Source organism: Micropterus salmoides, unplaced genomic scaffold, assembly GCF_014851395.1.
Source record: "Micropterus salmoides isolate LMB-PRFRI ecotype aquatic unplaced genomic scaffold, ASM1485139v1 Ms_hic_scaffold_5, whole genome shotgun sequence".
In the NCBI taxonomy this organism is placed as follows: Eukaryota; Metazoa; Chordata; class Actinopteri; order Centrarchiformes; family Centrarchidae; genus Micropterus; species Micropterus salmoides.
In genome coordinates, this window is record NW_024044237.1 from 4,044,131 (window position 1) to 4,063,859 (window position 19,729).

The 19,729-nt window shown below is 40.4% G+C and overlaps 1 protein-coding gene across 1 annotated transcript; it reads left to right on the top strand.

Annotated features, from left to right (window-relative positions):
- On the top strand, positions 1-18,486 carry dnd1 (DND microRNA-mediated repression inhibitor 1). Its single transcript, XM_038700235.1, has 5 exons — positions 1-94; positions 2,804-2,909; positions 13,123-13,448; positions 15,104-15,236; positions 17,678-18,486. The coding sequence occupies exons 1-5, from the start codon at positions 74-76 to the stop codon at positions 18,202-18,204; spliced, it is 1,113 nt and encodes a 370-aa protein (XP_038556163.1). The 5' UTR covers positions 1-73; the 3' UTR covers positions 18,205-18,486.
- The last annotated feature ends 1,243 nt before the right edge of the window (positions 18,487-19,729 follow it).

A 19,729-nucleotide genomic window follows, 5' to 3' on the forward strand; every position in this document is an offset into this window, starting at 1 on the left:
AGTGGCTCCAGGTGAGAGCAGCGGGCCACAGAGTGGCGTCAGCGTCCGCGCGAACCTAACAACCGTGGAGACGATGGAGAGCAAGCAAAGCCAGGTACCTTTACACTCCAGCCTGCTTTCTGGGTGTTGTTTTTGTTTTTATTTGTTTTAATTGAGTGTTATAAAGTAAACAGAAATAGGCTAAAAGGAAATAAAAAGTCGGTCTGGGTTGTTTGAGCAGCAGGAGCAGCAGGAGCAGCAGGAGCAGCAGGAGCAGCAGGAGCAGCAGTGACGGCGCGAGGCCACTCTGCTTTGATTTGACTAGTTAGTTTGAATCGTGCTCCACGCGCTCTTTATACACACGAGCGTAGTTGGCTACATTGTGGCAGAGTTGGCTACATTGTGTTAAGTCGCCTTGCAATGGCTTGTGCTTTACAAGGTCACTTAGTTTGTCATGTTGTCTTTTGATAAACATCGTTTAACATTGCTTTTTCCTTCTTTCCCGTTCAGTACGGTTTGGTCGAGCCCCACCTGCCGCTTATTACATTAGGTGCGTTTGATTTGACTGCAAGTGACTTCCGTTGACTTTATAGTCAAACATGAGATGCGGGCAACTGCAGGGGTATAAATACGTTCCACCTCCCGTAGACTGCCTGAGCTCAGAACAGTGGCCTGCAGATAACGTTCTTGCTTTCTTTTTTTATTGAGAACTATATACTTCTGAATTTACCAGTCAACTGTAAAAAAGGGAGTCATCAAATTGGGTGAAAATATGACATACATGGCCCTACTTCTTTTACAATAACAAACCCCTTAACCTAACAGTTCTGTAAGCTTTCTTGTTGGAATTGAAAACTATAGTTGTGGCCAAATGTAACAAGTGAGCTGCCAGAAGGAGGACGTCAAATAAATTTCATTCCCTTTAGAAGAGATCAGATCTGAAGTTTTTTAATAAATGACATGCGTGTCAGGCCTTGAAACAGCGAGGGTAAAGTTCTGTCATCACAAAGGTGGTTCCCACTTGGTGGAGGAGAACAACTGCAGGCAGCAGACTGAAAAAACTGCAGCCACTTTGCTACCATGAGGTTTTAATGTCATGTGACATAATAACATTAAGACAGCGCTGTGAATCACTGCATGAAGTTGTATGCACCAATTAATAAAGAACCTGCAAGTGTTTTTTTTAAACATTTTGTTTGTTTCACTAGAAATGACTATTTCCGGACCCAAATGTTCGTTTTTGGGTAGGATTTTGAATCAAATATTTTTTTCCCCACACGTCTGACATCAGTGCTTGTAAAATATCCACTGTGTCCTCATCATCTTTATTCATCCTCATTATTTCCGGATGTAAAGTTTTCTATCTCTCTTAGTTTAAGTAACAGCATCTCCCGACAGAACACCACGGTTGAATTTCAGCACGTTATAACATAACAAGTTGTTGTAAACTCTTTCTTCACCTGTCACTGCTCTGCGCACACACACAAACACGGATTCCCTTCCGCCCCACAAAGCAGTCAACCTTGAGAAACACTGTACTGCTGTCATCTTGTGCTCTGAGATGATGTTTAAAGTTAATAATATTTGATTAGTATTTCATAGACTATTAGGGATAATGCATAATCAAGTTCAATAAGCATGATTCCTAAATCTAATAATTGTGATTATGATTTCTGCCTAGACTACAATAAACTAACAACAACATAATGGGCACATTTCAATAATTAAATTAGGCCTACTGAAGAACAGACCCATCTCCACAAATCGTTTAAGTGCTGTGCCAGCGACACTCCCCGGCCACTTTGTTAGGTACACCTGTTCAGTTGCTGTAACACAAATAGCTAATCAGCCAATCACATGGCAGCAACTCAATACATTTAGGCATGTAGACGTGATCAAGACAACTTGCTGAAATTCAAAGCGAGCATCAGAATGGGGGAGAAAGGAGATCTAAGTGACTTTGAACGTGGCATGGTTGTTGGTGCCAGACGGGCTGGTCTGAGTATTTCAGAAACTGCTGATCTACTGGGATTTTCACGCACAACCATCTCTAGGGTTTACAGAGAATGGTCTGAAAAAGAGAAAATATCCAGTGAGCGGCAGTTGTGTAGACAAAAAATGCCTTGTTGATGTCTGAGGAGAATGGGCAGACTGGTTCGAGATGACAGAAAGGCAACAGTTACTCAAAAAACCATTCGTTACAAGCAAGGTAAGCAGAATACCATCTCTGAATGCACAACACGTCCAACCTTGAAGCAGATGGGCTACTGCAGCAGAAGACCACAGTGGGTGCCACTCCTGTCAGCTAAGAACAGGAAACTGAGGCTACAGTTCACATAATTGGACAATAGAAGATTGGAAAAACGTTTCCTGGTCTGATGAGTCTCGATGTCAGCTGCAATATTCAGATGGTAGGGTCAGAATTGGTTGTAAACAACATGAAAGCATGGATCGGGAGATCTTCATCATGGATGTGCAGCAGACAAATCTGCAGCAACTGTTTGATGCTATCATGTCAATATGGACCAAAGTCTCTGCAGAATTTTTCCAACACCTTGTTGAACGTATGCCGTGAAGAATTAAGGCAGTTCTGAAGGCAAAAGGGGGTCCAACCCGGTAATAGCAAGGTATACCTAATAAAGTGGCCAGTGAGAGTAACTGCCCTTCAGGAGGCTTCTGGAAGAGAGTAGGCTTTACAGGCAGGACATAAACAGTGTTCAGATATAGGGTGAATAAAGGTTAATAAAGATCTGTCTATCCATCTAGTCATATAGGTTGATCTGTTAGTTGCAGAGAAGGTGTTCACACTTTGTTTTCCCCTCAGGTGCTGAACCTTGTGCGGGTGCAGGAGCTGGAAACCTGGCTGAAATCAACCAATACAAAGCTGACTCAAGTTAACGGCCAGAGGAAGTATGGAGGACCACCTGAGGGTAAGAGAGGCTGATCAGCCCTTTACCTTCCCTAACACTGGATATTTCCTCTTCTTCTGACCATTCTCTGTGAACCCTAGAGATGGTTGTGCGTGAAAATCCCAGTAGATCAGCAGTTTCTGAAATACTCAGACCAGCCCGTCTGGCACCAACAACCATGCCACGTTCAAAGTCACTTAGATCTCCTTTCTCCCCCATTCTGATGCTCGGTTTGAACTTCAGCAAGTTGTCTTGACCACATCTACACAACTAAATGCATTGAGTTGCTGCCATGTGATTGGCTGATTAGCTATTTGTGTTAAAGCAACTGAACAGGTGTACCTAATAAAGTGCCCATTATGTTGTTGTTAGTTTGTTGTAGTCTAGGGCTGCTTGATTATGGCAGAAATACCTTTACACAATATCTTACTCTTGTATTTTTAAGTTTTTTTTGTAGTCTATCAATAATATATAATAATAATAAAATTGTGAAAAATGCCCATAACAAGTTCCAAGTAGTTTACGTTTATTCAAGAAACAGTCCAAACACCCAAGAATAAGTTTATAGTGATGTAAATCAGAGAGAAGCCACACATTCTCACAGTAGTAACATGACAAAAGTAGGGATGCAACGGTTATAGATTTTGTTGGTATGATTACAGTAGGAGGAATTATCCCGGGTTCATGATTAAGCATAAATTAATTTCACATCATCAGTAATTACTTAAGTTGATTTTTAATATTCAATTACATTAACAATCATACATCTATAATATTTAAGTATTAATATAAGATGAATATTAACTTTATTTATCCCCAAGGGAAATTGTTAAGGAGGAGAATAAACTGAACTGTATTTCTCCTCAACTCTCATCCTTTTTAGTGAAAATGATAGAAAGAAATTGAGAACATCTCTCATGCTGTGTTATTATTAACTGAAATGCAGGTAATTGGTAGTCCTGGAAGTCTATAAGGTCCTGATGTTATGTTAGTGTTTTACACATTTTCTCAACACAGAGAGGAGGAGGCAACAGGATGTAATGTGAAAATTTCAGTGACTGAAGGTCTTGAGCAGCTGCATCCAAGCCTTGCATCACCAAGTGAATTGCAAAGCATCGGATGCAGTGGTATAAAGAACGCCACCACTGGACACTAGAGCCGTGGAGACGTGTTCTCTGGAGTGACCAATCTAGCTTATTTGTCTGGCAATCTGATGGGCAAGTCTGGGTTTGGCGGTTGCCAAGAGAACGGTACTTTCCTGACTGCATTGTGCCAAGTGTAAAGTTTGGTGGAGGGGGGATTATGGTGTGGGGTTGTTTTTCAGGGGTAGGGCTTGGTCCTTAGTTCCAGTGAAAGGAACTGTTAATGCTTCAGCATAATAAGACATTTTGGACAATTTCATGCTACCACCTTTGTGGGAACGGTTTGGGGATGGCCCATTCCTGTTCCAACATGACTGTGCACCAGTGCACAGTGCAAGGTCCATAAAGACATGGATGAGCGAGTTTGATGTGGAGAACTTGACTGGCCTGACCTCAAATTGATAGAACACCTTTGTGATGAATTATTGCAGAGACTGCGAGCCAGGCCTTCTCATCCAACATCTGTGCCTGACCTCACAAATGCGCTTCTGGCAAAATGGTCAAAAATTCCCATCAACAGACTCCTAAACCTTGTGGACAGCCTTCTCAGAAGAGTTGAAGCTTTTATAGCTGCAAAGGGTGGGCCAACTCCATATTAAAGAATGGGATGTCATTAACCTTCATGTGCATGTAAAGTAGGCGAACCAAAACTTTTGGCAATGTAGTGTATCTATATACAGTACTGTGCAAAAGTAAGAATGCTTTCAGACTGAGACATTAGGGCTGCAACTATTTTGATTTATTTATTATTGAAACAAATAATCAACTATTCCGATTAGGAATTGCAAAATTATAAGGGTTTTTCCAGGCTCAGAAAGGGTCTTTGGGGCGTGACTATGCACGACAGTAAGCATTATCAGTACTAGGGCTGAACGATTTTGGAAAATCTAATTGCGATTTTTTTACCAATATTGCGATTTAATATGCGATTAATTAATTAACTAATTCACGAGAGGGGTCCAACTGCAGACCTCCACTGTTAGGCCACCTCCACTGTCAGGCCGGTCAGGACAGGAAATAACCATAAATAAACTGTTTTTTTACATCCCCCACAGGACGTAACATGATGCATTCTTGGTTGTTTTGCTACTCTACACTTTGCGACAACGTTAGGTGAGTGGTTAGCATTTTCCAAAACATTGACTAAAGTCTGAATGCATTGCCCATGGTATATGTTCACCGTGAAAATAGTTATCGTAGTCAATATTGTACATCTAAATCACACAAATTACAGAATGTTACACGTGTGTAAGTTAAGTTATTTGTCATTCTACATGGCCAACAGTGGCTAGCGTTAGCTCCTGAAGTAGCAGGATTAGCTTTATTTCCCTTTTGATAACATAAGCTAACGTTAATCATAGACTGTAAGCTACTGTGTGTTTAGCTTTATTAAACGTTTTTTTGTGCAGCATTTAGCAAGGGCATAGGTTTGCATTTGTCTTATTATGTTGACTTATGACTCTCTGGTTAGTTATTTGTCCAAATGAAGATATAATAAAGATCCATATCGTTTAGATCGTTCGGTATAGCTTTTTCACACTTAAACAACGTGCAAAGACTTTGCTGGCTGTATGAATTAATCTTAGTTGAATTGAAGTTCATGTAGTGTTACGACAGTGTTTCCCAACCCTCTCCTGGAGAAAGTTACCCCCTGTCCTGCTTGATTTAATCTCTCCATGCTCCAACACAGCTGATTGAAGCAGCTTCAGGATTCATAACGATTTCATAGTTTGAATCAGCTCTTTTGGAGCAGGGAGAGATCTAACACACACGTTTATATAAACAGAACCACAGCCACTGTTGGCATATCCTAATTTGTGTGATTTAGATGTACAAATATTGATAGTGGTAGATATTTTGATGGAACATGCCAAGACCCATGCATTCAGACTTTTGTTTTAAATTTTTTGCATAATGCAGATCAGTCACTGCTGCCAACTCCTTTTCTAAGTGTGTAACCTGTGTGTGTATACAGTGAATAAAGTAAAAGTATTATTACAGTAGGCTACTAACTTTTGTGTCTCCATTCATTTTTAAAAAGTGGATATTTACAAAATTATTGATACAGGTATAGGCTACATGTTGTATTATGCAATATAACATGTAGCCTAATAGATTGTATATATTCAGAAAATAGTGAGAAATGCTGTCACAGTTCCCTAAGTGACACCTTTAACAAGCTTGTTTTGTCAGTACAAACCTCAAAATGATTAAAAATACATTAAAATGATGAAATAAAAGTAGCAAATCAAACAAAACACCATTCATAAGCTGAAATGTGTAACCTACTCGCGCACACACAGCTCAGCATACACACAAGTTCTGCAATCTGTGTGTGTATGTGTGTAGAGAGAGAGATTACCTATAGTTAATAACTGACCCAAACAAACTGAAAGAGATTTTATATATATATATATATATATATATATATATATATATATATATATATATATAAAAAATATAAAGTGCTAACTCATCAATAATCATAACCATTCATGCAGAACAACACATTCAAAAGGTTTTGAGAAGTGCTAGTACGCAAGAAAAGGTCCTGGTACGCCAAAGAGTAAAATGTAGTAGCCAAGTGTGCCAATGAGTACACTTGCATTTACAGAATGTTTATTCTATTTTATTCATTGTCTTCACCGTGCAGGTCGATCGCTTGCGCTGCACATCTGAAGGGCACGTTCACACGCGGCGGATCTTTTCATGTCATCCACTCTCTGCTGTTATAGATATTACAGCCTAGTTATATTCTAAACACAGCTTGAATTTAAATGCAGCACACAATTTACAAAAAAAAGACTTGATGTTGTAGGCGGTAATAATACCCTCATAATGTCAGCTAGTTCTTACTGTTCTGCTTGTTTTCTTGCATTCCATCGGGCATCCAGAGAGTAACACAAAAGTCCAAATAAAAGTAGGCTATTTCTTCAAAAAAAAACGATTATCATCAATTCTAAAATTTTGACTGGAAAAGCTATAGCCAGTCAAAAATCACACGAGAGCGCCACACGCTCTCTTGAAGGGACCGCAGAACAGACCTATAACAGGGGAAAACTAGGCTACTGCATTAGTTTTGATGATCATGTAGCAACACAAAACCTATGAGCAGGGGCTTTTATGCACATTTACCTCATTCAAATGGATCGCTGTCAGATGCAGAATCAACCCAGGACACACATCTCAGCCCCCACCGTCAGACTCTCCTTCACTCACTGCCCTGAGCAAGTGTAATGCCTGTAGTGGGAAAGGCGTTGCCAATAGCAACATAGAATGTTTATCTAAACGCGCATCATGAACAGCGCTAAAATGAAATATTCTCTATAGGGGTAAATTTTACCCGCTGGCGCTTATAGGTATAAATGCCCATTTTTTAAATCTGGCCTTTTTTTAACAATAGGTGGTGCTACATAACACACTTTTAGGGAAAGCCAGAGACTGGGGGACTTGAATATTATATTGAAACAAAGATGCATACAATCAAAAAACAGCCGCGGGTAAATTTGACCCGTTGGCGGTTCTAGTGTTAATGCAGCGCTAGCTACATGTGTAAAATACAGCGGCTGTTGATGTGAGAAGAGGTGACTGCTGAAAGTCAAGGACGTCGTATTTAGTTTATGTTCTGCTTGCTCAACATTTTTTTTTGATTGATAAATAGATTTGAAATGCTATTTTTTTCTTAGCATTGGAGATTTTCCTTTGGCAGTCGCTAAAACGTCTTTGTGGGTGCCAAAAAATTCTCTATGCAGGAAAACCCCTGATTATACAATGCCTTTTATTTAGCTTTCAGCTTTTAAATTTAGCTTGAGGTTTTATAAGACATGTGCTAATAAACAATAAAATGAATACTGCATCCAAAAATACATATTGTCATAAACTGCTGTAGCAACAGAATGTTGCTGTCAGGGAACAAACAGGTAGCGTTATAAACGGTAAGAAATAGCTGTGTGCTGCACTCATCTGTGCAGCTAATCTGCTGCTAATGAGCATCATTTATTTAGTGACAGAGTAGCACAAAGGTACGGCAACACACCGGGACAAACTGACACTATAGTTATACAAAGAAAGGATACATTTACCAAATTTACAAGAGGGGACAAATAATAAGGAAGTTGATAAAGTTTCCCCTAACACAGCAACTCAAAAAACTTTTTAAGGGAGTCTGGGGCGCTTTAGCTGCCACCTCACGCAACTGTATAAAACTGTCTGTTCTCTAATCTTGTGCACTCTGCAGCAACATGTTCTCCAGATGTACAGTGCATCTGGAAATTGCAAATTTGCATCGTTTTTTACTTTTCATAAATTTGCAAAGATTTCAAATCAACTTCTTTCACGTTGTCATTATGGGGTATTGTTTGGAGAATTTTGAGAAAAATCATGAATTTCATGAATTACGGAAAAAGGCTGTAACATAGCAAAATGTGGGAAAAGTGAAGTGCTGAATACTTTCACTCATGACTCTGTAAACATTGCCATGAGTGATGCATCGTTTTATTATTGTAAAGTTAGGAGCTGGGCACATCTGGAATGTAAACAGGACAGTGTTTATGATAATTAGTTGCTACTTGTTAATTGATAAATACAATCTATTACGTGTATATTTTTGGAAGCATTATTACTTTACAGCATTTATTCCACACCTTCCTTAAACAGTACTGTATCTATTTTAAGGCGAGACACGGCAAGCAAAAACCTAAATTTTATCATGCATTGGTCTATTTTGAGATTTTGGTCTATTTTGCTTTCATAAGTTTATTTTAGACTACTGGAAAGAAAATGTCCAAAGTACACATTTAGTTTTTTATTTTACTTCTTCTTTTACTACGTTTGTCAACTTGTCTGTAGATTTATCCTGAATTTACCAAAAGTTATCATTCTAACGCAACATGCCCTACCGTGTTTTACTTCTACATCTATTGCTGTCTGCACCATATCATCCTTTATTGTTGTAAAGCTCTCTCTCTGCTGCACGATGTTATCAGATTCAAATATGGTAATTTCCTTTGTACAAGCAGCCAATCATGAAAGTACAAAGGGGGATTTAGCGAAAGTGCGAAATCCTTTTAGCAAGTGTTGATTTCTGACAGTGTGATGTTTAGATGCATCACGAGGCACATGACACTTCCTGATTTAGCTTTTGGTGGGATCTTTACAAAATAACCATGCCAAAAGAAATGGGTCTCCAATAAAAGACAACTATAGTTGTCAATTGCAGTTCCACAGTTTTATGAAGTGCATCGAGCATAAACTGTCATTCGGAAAGCACTTTGTGTGGAGTGTTTAGTGTTAGATAGCGAGACACACAGCAGTGGCTGATAGTTCATGTAGTGTGTTTGAATGAATTGATCAGTGGATTAATTTGTCCTTATTGCGCAGGCACAGGGCTTAAAACGAACATCGATCCACAAAATCATGGGTTCTGCAGCAGTTAGCTTCTTGAGTGCACTCTCTGCGAAAGAGATGGGTATGAGAAAAGTGTTTACATCTATGCGTCTTTAAATGGAACCAGGAATGATCTTAAGTTTGATGTAAATGTGCAAATAATACTCTTAGGCTACAGACAAAACATGGACTACAGGCTAATTGTTAAAATACTGTCTCACACACACTTCAAAGCAACTTGGACAATAAGTAATCAGTTCTATTTATGTTCAAAAAGTATTCTGGAGTCTCAGCCTACCACTAGGGGCTGCAACAATATAATTAATCCTGGTAGAGTTATTAGTGTCAGCATCTCTTGTTTCCAGTTTCCAATTTCCATCAGTGTGTGCATTGACCTCCTTACAGGACTGCTGATGGAACTTTGCACGATCTAGTAAGGCAGTGGCGCAGGAGTCAGCAAAGATAACATGGGCCAGGTCTGTGAATTGCCACCAGGTGTGGTACACGGAGATGCTGTCAGATTAGGATAGTGCAGCATTTAGGGAGGTGGCTGCACTGCATCCATACCCAGGCCATGAAATATTTAAACTAGAGTGTATTAATCATCACTTTCAGTTCTCTCATTTCAATTTCAATCCACAAGATTCACTTTCAAGGTCAAATACACTTCAAGGTCCTTCAGGAAGAGAAATCAAGTACTGATCAAGCATGTATTCTTTCCATTTCCTAGCAGGGGGCAACTCCACTGCAAGAAGAAGCTAGGTTCCATCAGAAATAATTCCCACCTGATTTATTACCTAAGTAACACTTTCCTGATGAGTTAATGAATCCAATTGTCCTTTTCAAGTCAGTATCATGTTCATTTAGTAAATTTTGGTCCCATTTTGGCACCATTCTCAGGTTTGGACAAAGATAATGATATAAGAACATCTGTACACATAAAGGTATAAATTTTCTTGTAAACAAACAAAACACATGTTTACGTTCAATGTTATTCACCAAAACTCATTGTGTTTATCCTTAAGCTCTAACAAATGTTTTGACTGCATGGCCTTCCTCATAGAACTGGCAAAGCCAATTTTTGAACATTTTTAACAGTGTTCTTTCAAAGTGAATAGGCACAAACATTGGTTACGTTATTACATATTGTGAGCCAGGTTCAGGTGTGAAGAAGTTTCGGAGACTGATGAAGACCCCTATTAAGAATTTACAAAAACTTAAACACACATTGACACATTCAACATCAAATCATATAAAGACATACATTCAATAAACACTGCTACTGCATCAAAACTATCCACACTTCTTATTTTTATTTTTCAGAGGTTGGCGATTTGACGACTTGGGAGTCAAAATTAACCGAGAAATAAGCCCCTCATGCCGTGTTTACCACAGAACATCTTCCCAAAGAGTTAACCTCACAGTACGGTTTGCAACTGTGTTGGGTACAGCCCGAAGCTAACCCAGAAATAACCACCCTCTTGGTGGGCTGAGACGGTTGAACACCACGCAGTCTTGAAGTCTCAAACCTACTGACCAACCAATGCCCTTCATGGACTTTATAAATCAGATTCATAGAGTTTAGACCTGTTGTGCTCACTGGATTACTTATTTTAGTTTTAAATTTGAACATTCATTAAATGACACATTTTTCCCGTGCACTGCTTACAGAGAGATCAGCCAGGACTCCGTTCTCAGACCTGAGTCCTCATTTAACAATAGCTCAGCTTAGTTCACAGCCGAATGATTAAAATCTACACACTTTTGTTTGATCTCGTCAAACAGAACAACATGGTAAGGCCAAAATAAAATAAATTTGCACTTACCAGTTGTTGTTTTGTTGAGATCCTGTTTGTGACGCCAATTGATGAAGAAACATTGTGAGCCAGGTTCAGGTGTGAAGAAATTACGAAGACTGATTAAGATTTAACATAGCATGGTTTATTGAGCCAAGGAGAATACAGTACCAGCATACAACATGTGAACACGTCAAATGCCAACACCAAATTTGAAGGAAAACATCTTTTGGTTCCTTTTATATCTCTGTCGTCCCCCTAGTGCCTGTAGGTTTCCCTATTAGGTCATCTTTAGCTGGCCTTAACCTAGAACCTGTCGTCTCCCCAACAACGACAGTTTATATGTGAGAAATGACTAAAGCTGGAAAGTCAGTAAACACTTGTGGGGTCAGCTAATGTTCCCTGTTACACCTAAGAAAATTCTTTAACAGTATAAGTATAGGTGCAGCCCTCTAAAGCTTGATTTATACTCCTGTGTAGGGTCTACGTTCGTAGCTATGCCGTTACACCGCCAAACGCTAGTTGGCGGTAGTGCTACAGCGTCCACTGTGTTGACTCAGCTAACGTGAATGGGGGTAAGAGTGGTTGTAGTAGTGACTGCATAGGGTACGGGGCTACACAGAGGCTACGCCGTCAATTTGACGCAGAAGTATAAATGCACTATGGCTATGGTTAGTTTGTTCATCCCTCCCCCAAGACGTACAGTCTACGCCCACCTACTACATGGACCCCACCTCGGTCTCACCTAGTGTATATAAGTGTATAAGTTGAGCTTTTTATTGAGTAAAAACATGTCCCATCTACCGTAGATCGTAAACGACTTTACAACAAATTTTAAAGTCTAATTTGACTAAATAAAAAAACTAGAAAATGCACTCAGGTTAGGTCTGCTACTTTTAAAATGTTTGTTCTGTGAATGGAATTCGGATCCATCAGGGCTAACATGCTAACTTGTTCACAGTAAAGTACGATGGCTGGAATCAAGTAACAGACACATATTTTCAGAACTTACCAGGTAGTTCAACTTCCTTACTTACTTTTCTCCAAGCAATGTCCGTTTTTTCCGTTATATAAATATGTAGTAGTGTCGCAGAGCTCTGGATGCCCACTGACACTAACAACAGTGAAACCAGAAACACATAGGAGCTCGCTGTTAAAAAATTTATTTAATAAAAGCAGTTAACTCTGAGCTCCTCCCGCCGGATACGATGCAGTTGTAGCAGCAAAATCCTGTCCAAAAGCTCAGGTGCTGTCTCCTCCACCGCTCTCCGTCACTCAGCAGCTGTCTGTCAGCTAGCAGAGACCCTCCACTCTGTCTGGTCCTCTCCAAACAAAGCTCTGAAGCCGTAGGTCACATCCAGACAATGAGTATTGATGCCAATAAAAGGCAGTATTGTATCATTTTTAATGTCAGGGTATTGCAATACCTTTCTAGTATCGGTATACCGTGCAACACTACTCCAGATCATTAAGGACCATAGTGATGCACAGCCTGGTGAAGGTTTTCATTTCTTTCACCTTCTTTCAACAGTTGCTGAATGAAGTTTCACTTCTGCTTTGATTAGCATTTGAATTTGTATCGGTCAGAAACGGCAAACTCTCCGAAATCCTCCCCCTTCTCCTTAAACATGTCTCTTACCAAAGGACCCTTGGCTAGCGGGTTAGCATTCACATCAAAATCTGGCTCTGAATCTTTTAATTCATTGTTTTTGTAGTAACTGCTGACACTGGCATAAATGTCCTTCAGTCACCCAGCTTATCAGCCATTATCACTGTCTGAAGCGCAGCTTTGGAAACTTTTTTTTTTCGTGGTCCACACAGAGGCTAAGAGGCTAAAAATAGCTGTGACAAAATGTCAGATAAAACCAGGCAGCATCACTCACTCCCATCTCCTCTTCATTCTGCTGTCAGTGTGGGATGGCCCTGCCCCTGGAGCCCGCAGTGAGGTTTTCATCAGCCAGATCCCACGGGACGCCTACGAGGATCTGTTGATTCCCCTGTTCAGCTCTGTGGGGCCCCTCTGGGAGTTCCGGCTAATGATGAACTTCAGCGGCCAAAACCGCGGCTTTGCCTACGCCAAATACGGCTCTCCAGCTGTAGCTACAGACGCCATCCGCCTGCTGCACGGTCACATGCTGCAACCCGGCTTCCGCCTCAGTGTCCGCCGCAGCACAGAGAAGAGACACCTCTGTGTGGGAGACCTGCCAGCTGCCACCAGGCAAGAGGACCTATTGCAGGTACAACCGCGCTGTGGCTTGTCTTTGTCATAGAAATGTTTTTTTTTTGAAAACTAATAAACTCACTGTAAAAGAAATACCAAAAATATCTTTGAATAATTCTATATATATATCTTGGCTTCAGGTTGCATTTTGTTGATTAGATTTGCCTGATTAGACTGTGTGTCCGTGTGAGTGAGTGTGATTGGCTAGCATAAACCTCACTGTTTTTTACTGCTGTAGTAGGGCTGGACGATATGGCCAAAAATGTTATCACGATAAAAAGTTTAATATCTTTTGATATCGCTAATTATCATGATAAGTATCAGATCATTATTTCTTTTGAATTTAAAGGCTGATTTCTGCTCCTGAGTGAAAGTTGAAGAAAACTGATGGTTAATTGACCCTTCGCTAAAGCCTGGCCCCCTTAGTTACTGTTGCTAAGTCTGACAAACTGTCAGTGCTGCCACTGTCTATTACTGCACTCCCCGGAGAAATATTGTCAAATTTGTTGGAAAAAGCGATCTTGGAAAGAAGCAGACAGTTTTGCAGGTGCATTATACATTTGAAGGTTGTATTCAGGCTGTCACACTGACTGAAACGGACGTGAAAAAAAAGCCTACCAATCACACAGTACAAGTGAACCACCGCATCCCCCGACAATTGAGACAAAAGGCAATGATATGAACGATCAACACTGTTCCTGTAAAGCTGGTAGGCCTCTATTCATTATTACAATCATTAAAAAGCAGAACAGTAGGACTTTATTACGTTCCATTCAGTAGGAAGTTAGCTAGCATTAGCTAGCATGCAGCCAAAAAAAGCTAGAAATGACTCTTTTTGTGTTAGTCTGTCAGTGGCATATCCGTACCGCCAGCAAGAGCCGTTCTTCACATGCTCAAAAGGGGTCTGTCTGTCAAAGAAGGCTACTGTAAATGTGCCTGTTCATAATTATTCGTGTGTTGTTTGTTCTCATCTCAGGGCATCAAATATTTGTTGCATTTTATGCAAAAGGTATGCTTCGGCGTCTGTATGAGACGTCTCTGGGATTAATCTGTAATTAGTGAATAAATCTCACCCCAATCTCACTGAAATTAAGTGCTATTATAATCACTAAATTAAAAATTAAATTGGCAAACTCTTCTATAAGCTTTAACAACATGTCTCACATAAAGCAAAACTAAATTGAAGTTTAATTTGGACTGAGTACATTGTTATTGGTACATGAAGTTTGGGGTGTGATCAACCAGAAGAACACACCAGTGTCTGTGTTGTATGTGCTGTGTGGTAAAACACATTGGGGGCTGTAGTGGTCCATAAAAGGTTTAATAAACCATTGCTTTTAGGTGAACCTTTGCTAGTGTTAGCTAACCTCACTGCCATAGAGAGATGAAGTCCTGACACTGCCTCCTGGCTAACATCTGTTTCGCCAACTTGTTACTATCCATATCCATGGCAAATAAGTAGCACTTGATAGGATTAATTTGTTGGCATACAGAACACACACTAGTTCCCATTAAGATTTACCAGCGGTGCAGAGTACATAACACTTCATTGTAACTTTTGGTTTGTCCCGAGCCTGTCATGCCACACTAACAACTGGTAGAGATCCAATGTACAGAGAAGTAAAAAGCACAAAGAAGTCCGAAGTAAAAGCTCTCAACATCTGCTCCCAGGTGCTGCGTGTTCTCACGGAGGGGGTGGAGAGAGTGTCTGTGAAGGCTGGACCTGGTATAGAGGGGGTGTCTGCTATAGTCGCCTTCTCATCCCACCATGCTGCTTCTATGGCCAAGAAGGTGCTGGTAGAAGGTGGGTGAGCTCCTGCTGATGGTGATGGACTGATACATGGGGTCTGTGTATCGTTCTATTTATATTGTTAAACTTTGATATGATGCAGGATAAATAAAGACATTTTTAATCTAGCCAGGTCATTTTCACAATGATCAAAAAAATTTCAATTTTATTAAGTTATTATTTCTGTAAGTGGATAACCTGTACAGCTACTCATAACTAATCCACACTGGATGCTATATTTTTGGGGAGTTTTTCTGTGGCAATTTTCCGGTAGCTAATTTTCTGGCTATGGCACAGAAACATTGCCTCTGTTAGTTTTGCCTTTAAACCTCTGATTGGTTGGTTGTTTCCAAACAGGGAAACGTCAATAGAGCTCAACAGTGAGGTTCCTGAGGTAAAAATCCCATTCATATTCATAATTTAGGAACCATCCGATGTAAACTTAGTACTAGCTACGAGACTGTGATACAGGTACATCTCAGAAAACTAGAATATAATTTTTTCTGTAATTCAAAAAGTGAAACTTTAATATATTGAAGATTCATTAATAGGGATGTGATGACATCTTGTACGACCAGATCTCCCGAGATTAAAATGTGACAAGATTTCTCGTCAGTCTAAAAGCAAATGACATTTTTTCACATGCTGTCAAGCCACACAATAATTTTCTTACACAGTGAAAACCAAATGTATAACTGATGAAGTCGACTCGCGGAGCAAATCAACTCCTTCCCGCTGGTGTGACAGCTCGCGGGTGAAGTGTCTCATCAAACCCCTATTCATTACACATAAAGCGTGGCATGGAGGTAGCCTGTGGCACTGCTGACGTGTTATGGAGGCCCAGGTTGCTGTAATAGCAGCCTTCAGCTCGTCTGTATTGGTCTGGTGCCTCTTAGTGTTCTCAACACCTTATGGATTCTGTGGGGTTCAGGTCTGGCCATTTGGCTACCCAACCAAGCACAGTAACACCATGGTCAGCAAACTAGTTCCTAGTGGTTTTGGCCCTGTGGGCAGGTGCTAAATCCTGCTGGAAAAGGAAATCAGTGTCTCCATAAAGCTTGTCAGCAGATGGAAGCTAGAAGTGCTCTAAAATCTCCCGGTAGACGATGCATTGACTTTGGACTGAAACACAGTGGACCAACACCAGCAGATGAGATGGCACCCCAAATCATCACTGACTGGAAGCTTCACTCTGGACTTCAAGCAACATGGATTCTGTGCCTCTCTACTCGTCCTCCAGACTCTGGGACCTTGCTTTCCAAATGAAATGCAAATTTTCTTTCATCTGAAAAAAGGACTTGGGACCACTGAGCAACGGTCCAGTTCTTTTTCTCCTTAGCCCAGGTAAGACACACGTCTTCTGGTTCAGGACTGGCTTGACACCAGGAATGTGACAGTTGTAGCTCAATTTGTGGACTCGTCTGTGCCCGGTGGCTCTTGATGCTCTTGAGTCCACTCCTTGGGAAGCTCCCCCAAGTTCTTGAATCAGCTTTGCTTGACAATCCTCTCAAGGCTGAGGTAATCTCTGTTGCTTGTGCACCTTTTCCTACCACCCTTTAACCTTCCAGTCAACTTTCCATGAATATGCTTTGATCCAGCACTCTGTGAGCAGCCAGCCATCCATGGAAATGTTTAAAACTACAATCTAGTCTCACAGTGGGAATCGAACCCAGGTCTCCTACACCAAAGGCATCTTATCTATGCGCCATCACCACCCCCTAAATGCCCTGTTTTTATTCAAGTGAAAGTTTATGGCGGGATTTGGCCATTGTGATATTGTAATTTTCATACTAAGATTGACCAGGGCGGGCGAGGCGAGGAGGCAGGACAGAGGGCCGTGGAGAGTTGAGGATATGGCGGGGCGGCTTCACGGGTGAAGGCAGAAAGCCTTATACATTTTAATTGTCTATTTTATTGTTGTTTTTTTTTAATGTGTTTCTTTTCTGCAAATTCTATGTGTCTCTGTTTTCTGTAAAGTGTACTGGGACCACACAGCTGGTGATTTTACACTTTAATAAACTTTTTTAAACCAGAAAAAATGTTTTATGATGTGCACTTGGTTCAAAAGACTTAAAACCGCACCGGTCCAAAGAATTTGCGTAACTTTCCAAAACAGAAAATTGGACGTTCACACTCTCTTCAGGCTATGATTGCTCAGCTGTGTGGAGGGGCCAGGTTTTAAACTTCTCTCTCTGTGCTCTTAATCCACTTTTTCCAATAATTTGTAGCTTTTCATGTTCCTATTGTATTGTGTCATATCTGTTGTTACCGACATTATATTTATATTTGTATAACACACTTCTGCCACTTTTGATTGGACACCACATCATACAGTTATTTTCTAGCATAACCTGACAATTTATTTATTTTTTATTCAAAATAATTGCAGCCATTCTCAACTTCTGTAGAAAATAGCTGTGGTCACTACTGAACTTCATTTTCTTTTTTTCCTCTAGCATTCAAGAAACAGTTTGCTTTGACCATCTCAGTCAAGTGGCAGTCTACATTGAAGCCGAGCCCAGAGGAGCCATTACCTCCAAAGAAACCTTCAGAAGGCTTTCTGCCTTCACCCGTGAAGCCGCCCCGCCATATCCTCAACTCTCCACGGCCCTCTGTCCTGCCTCCTCGCCTCGCCCGTCCTCCATCCGTCCCTCCGGGTTTCTGCCGAGCAGTGGGAGGACCCACTGCACCCCAGCACCCTCCCCCTTCCAGGTCCTCTACCACCTCCTATTCATCCCCTGTGATGCTCCTGCATAAGATGTGTGAGGTGACTGGGGTTGGCCAGCCGCTCTATGACATGTACTACAGCCACGCTGGGCCTGATGGATTCCTCTACTTTACCTATAAGGTGTGTATCCCTGGAATAACCACAGCCTTCAAAGGACTGGTTATGATCTTGCCGGGATCCACTGCCGCCACCACACTGGAGGAAGCTCAGCGGGCTGCAGCCCAGCAGGTCCTGCAGAGGGTGTACAATAACTAGCTGGCCCACTGAAAAGCTTATCAGATAGTACACGGTACACCTAATTCTACAGCACTGTTTCAGGCTCTGTTCGTAGTTTGTTGTTTCATGCATGCTTTTATTAGAGTAGTCTTAGACTTGTTTGTCTTGTTTAAACGTATGTGCTTTGTTTTATGCATGCTTTTATTATAATAGTAGTAGTAGACTTGTTTGTCTTGTTTAAATGTCTGTGCTTTGTTTCATGCATTGTGCGTTACTATCGGATTGGTTGCTCATTTTAAATAAATGAGGTTTGACAACAAACTGATTGTGTAGTGTCCTATAAATGTATGGATAATGGAAACGTTTAGAGAGATGACGTTTTAATTTCATTTGAAAGCGGTAGTAGTTGTAGCTTTTCTTTTTACTTTTAGCATGTACTGCAGCTGACCTTACAAATGCATACTGTTGTATGCAGTATGGATAAAACTGACACAGACTACTAAATCCTAACATTGCGCTTTGAACTTTGACCATTTGCTGAGTGCAAGTTGACTCAAGGGTTGACATACTTTAGACAAGATTTACTCTGAAAGAATGAATGAAATACACGGTGGTGAGTTGGCTGGTCCTCAGTTGTTTTACTTTTTTTCTTGTGTTAACTGCCAACTGAACTTAGTTGGAACAATACAAATGACAAAAATATAATACAAAAATCAGTTTGATATTTAAATCTCAATATATCAAAAAAACAGTAATGATATTTAAATCTCAATATATCCAAATACAGTAATAACCATACATTCCCTAAATATTTTCATTTAAAATTAATAAGATGACAGACTCACAATAAACACATAATAGGCTGTTATGTACAGAAGTAAGCTATTAAATTGATGAATTCTATATTGGATAATAAAAGTACTCATTCTCGATCATTCTGGTATCTAAATTTATAAAATTAAAATTCTTATCATTACTCGTATAAGGGCCCGTGTCCACCAAAGCGTCAGCGTCTATTTTCAGTTCATTGCAATGGGAGCGCCGCATTTTTCCAAGCTGGTAAAAACTCCAGGAGCGTTACGAGGTGCTGAGCGTTTTTTCCGCGCTGGGCGTTTTTTGTCCGGTCGCAGAGAGTTGAAAAATGTTCAACTTTGGGTAAAAACGCTGTGCTCATCACTGTCACTTTTTACCCAGCCGTCCAATCACAGTGCAGGAGGGGCGGGACAAACACCACACCGAGCTCATGCAATCTTGAACGAAACAATGTGCCTACCCACAGTGTATTTTTGAAAATGCATCTGGGGTGAATGTAAACAGCAGCCAACCAGATGATAATATGAAAGTTTAATCTTCACAATAAACAGTCTGACATTTGGGAAACATTTGGTTTGCCCCCTCCTCTCCTTATAGAGAACTTCATGCTCTCTGCTGTCATGTGTTGTTTTACCAATTAACACTGTTTTCCAGCTGTCATTCATTACAGTGTTGTTGATTTTCTATATTTTTACATTACTGGATAAGAAGTTCTCCATTACATTTCAACTTCAGTCTCACCGTATTTTTT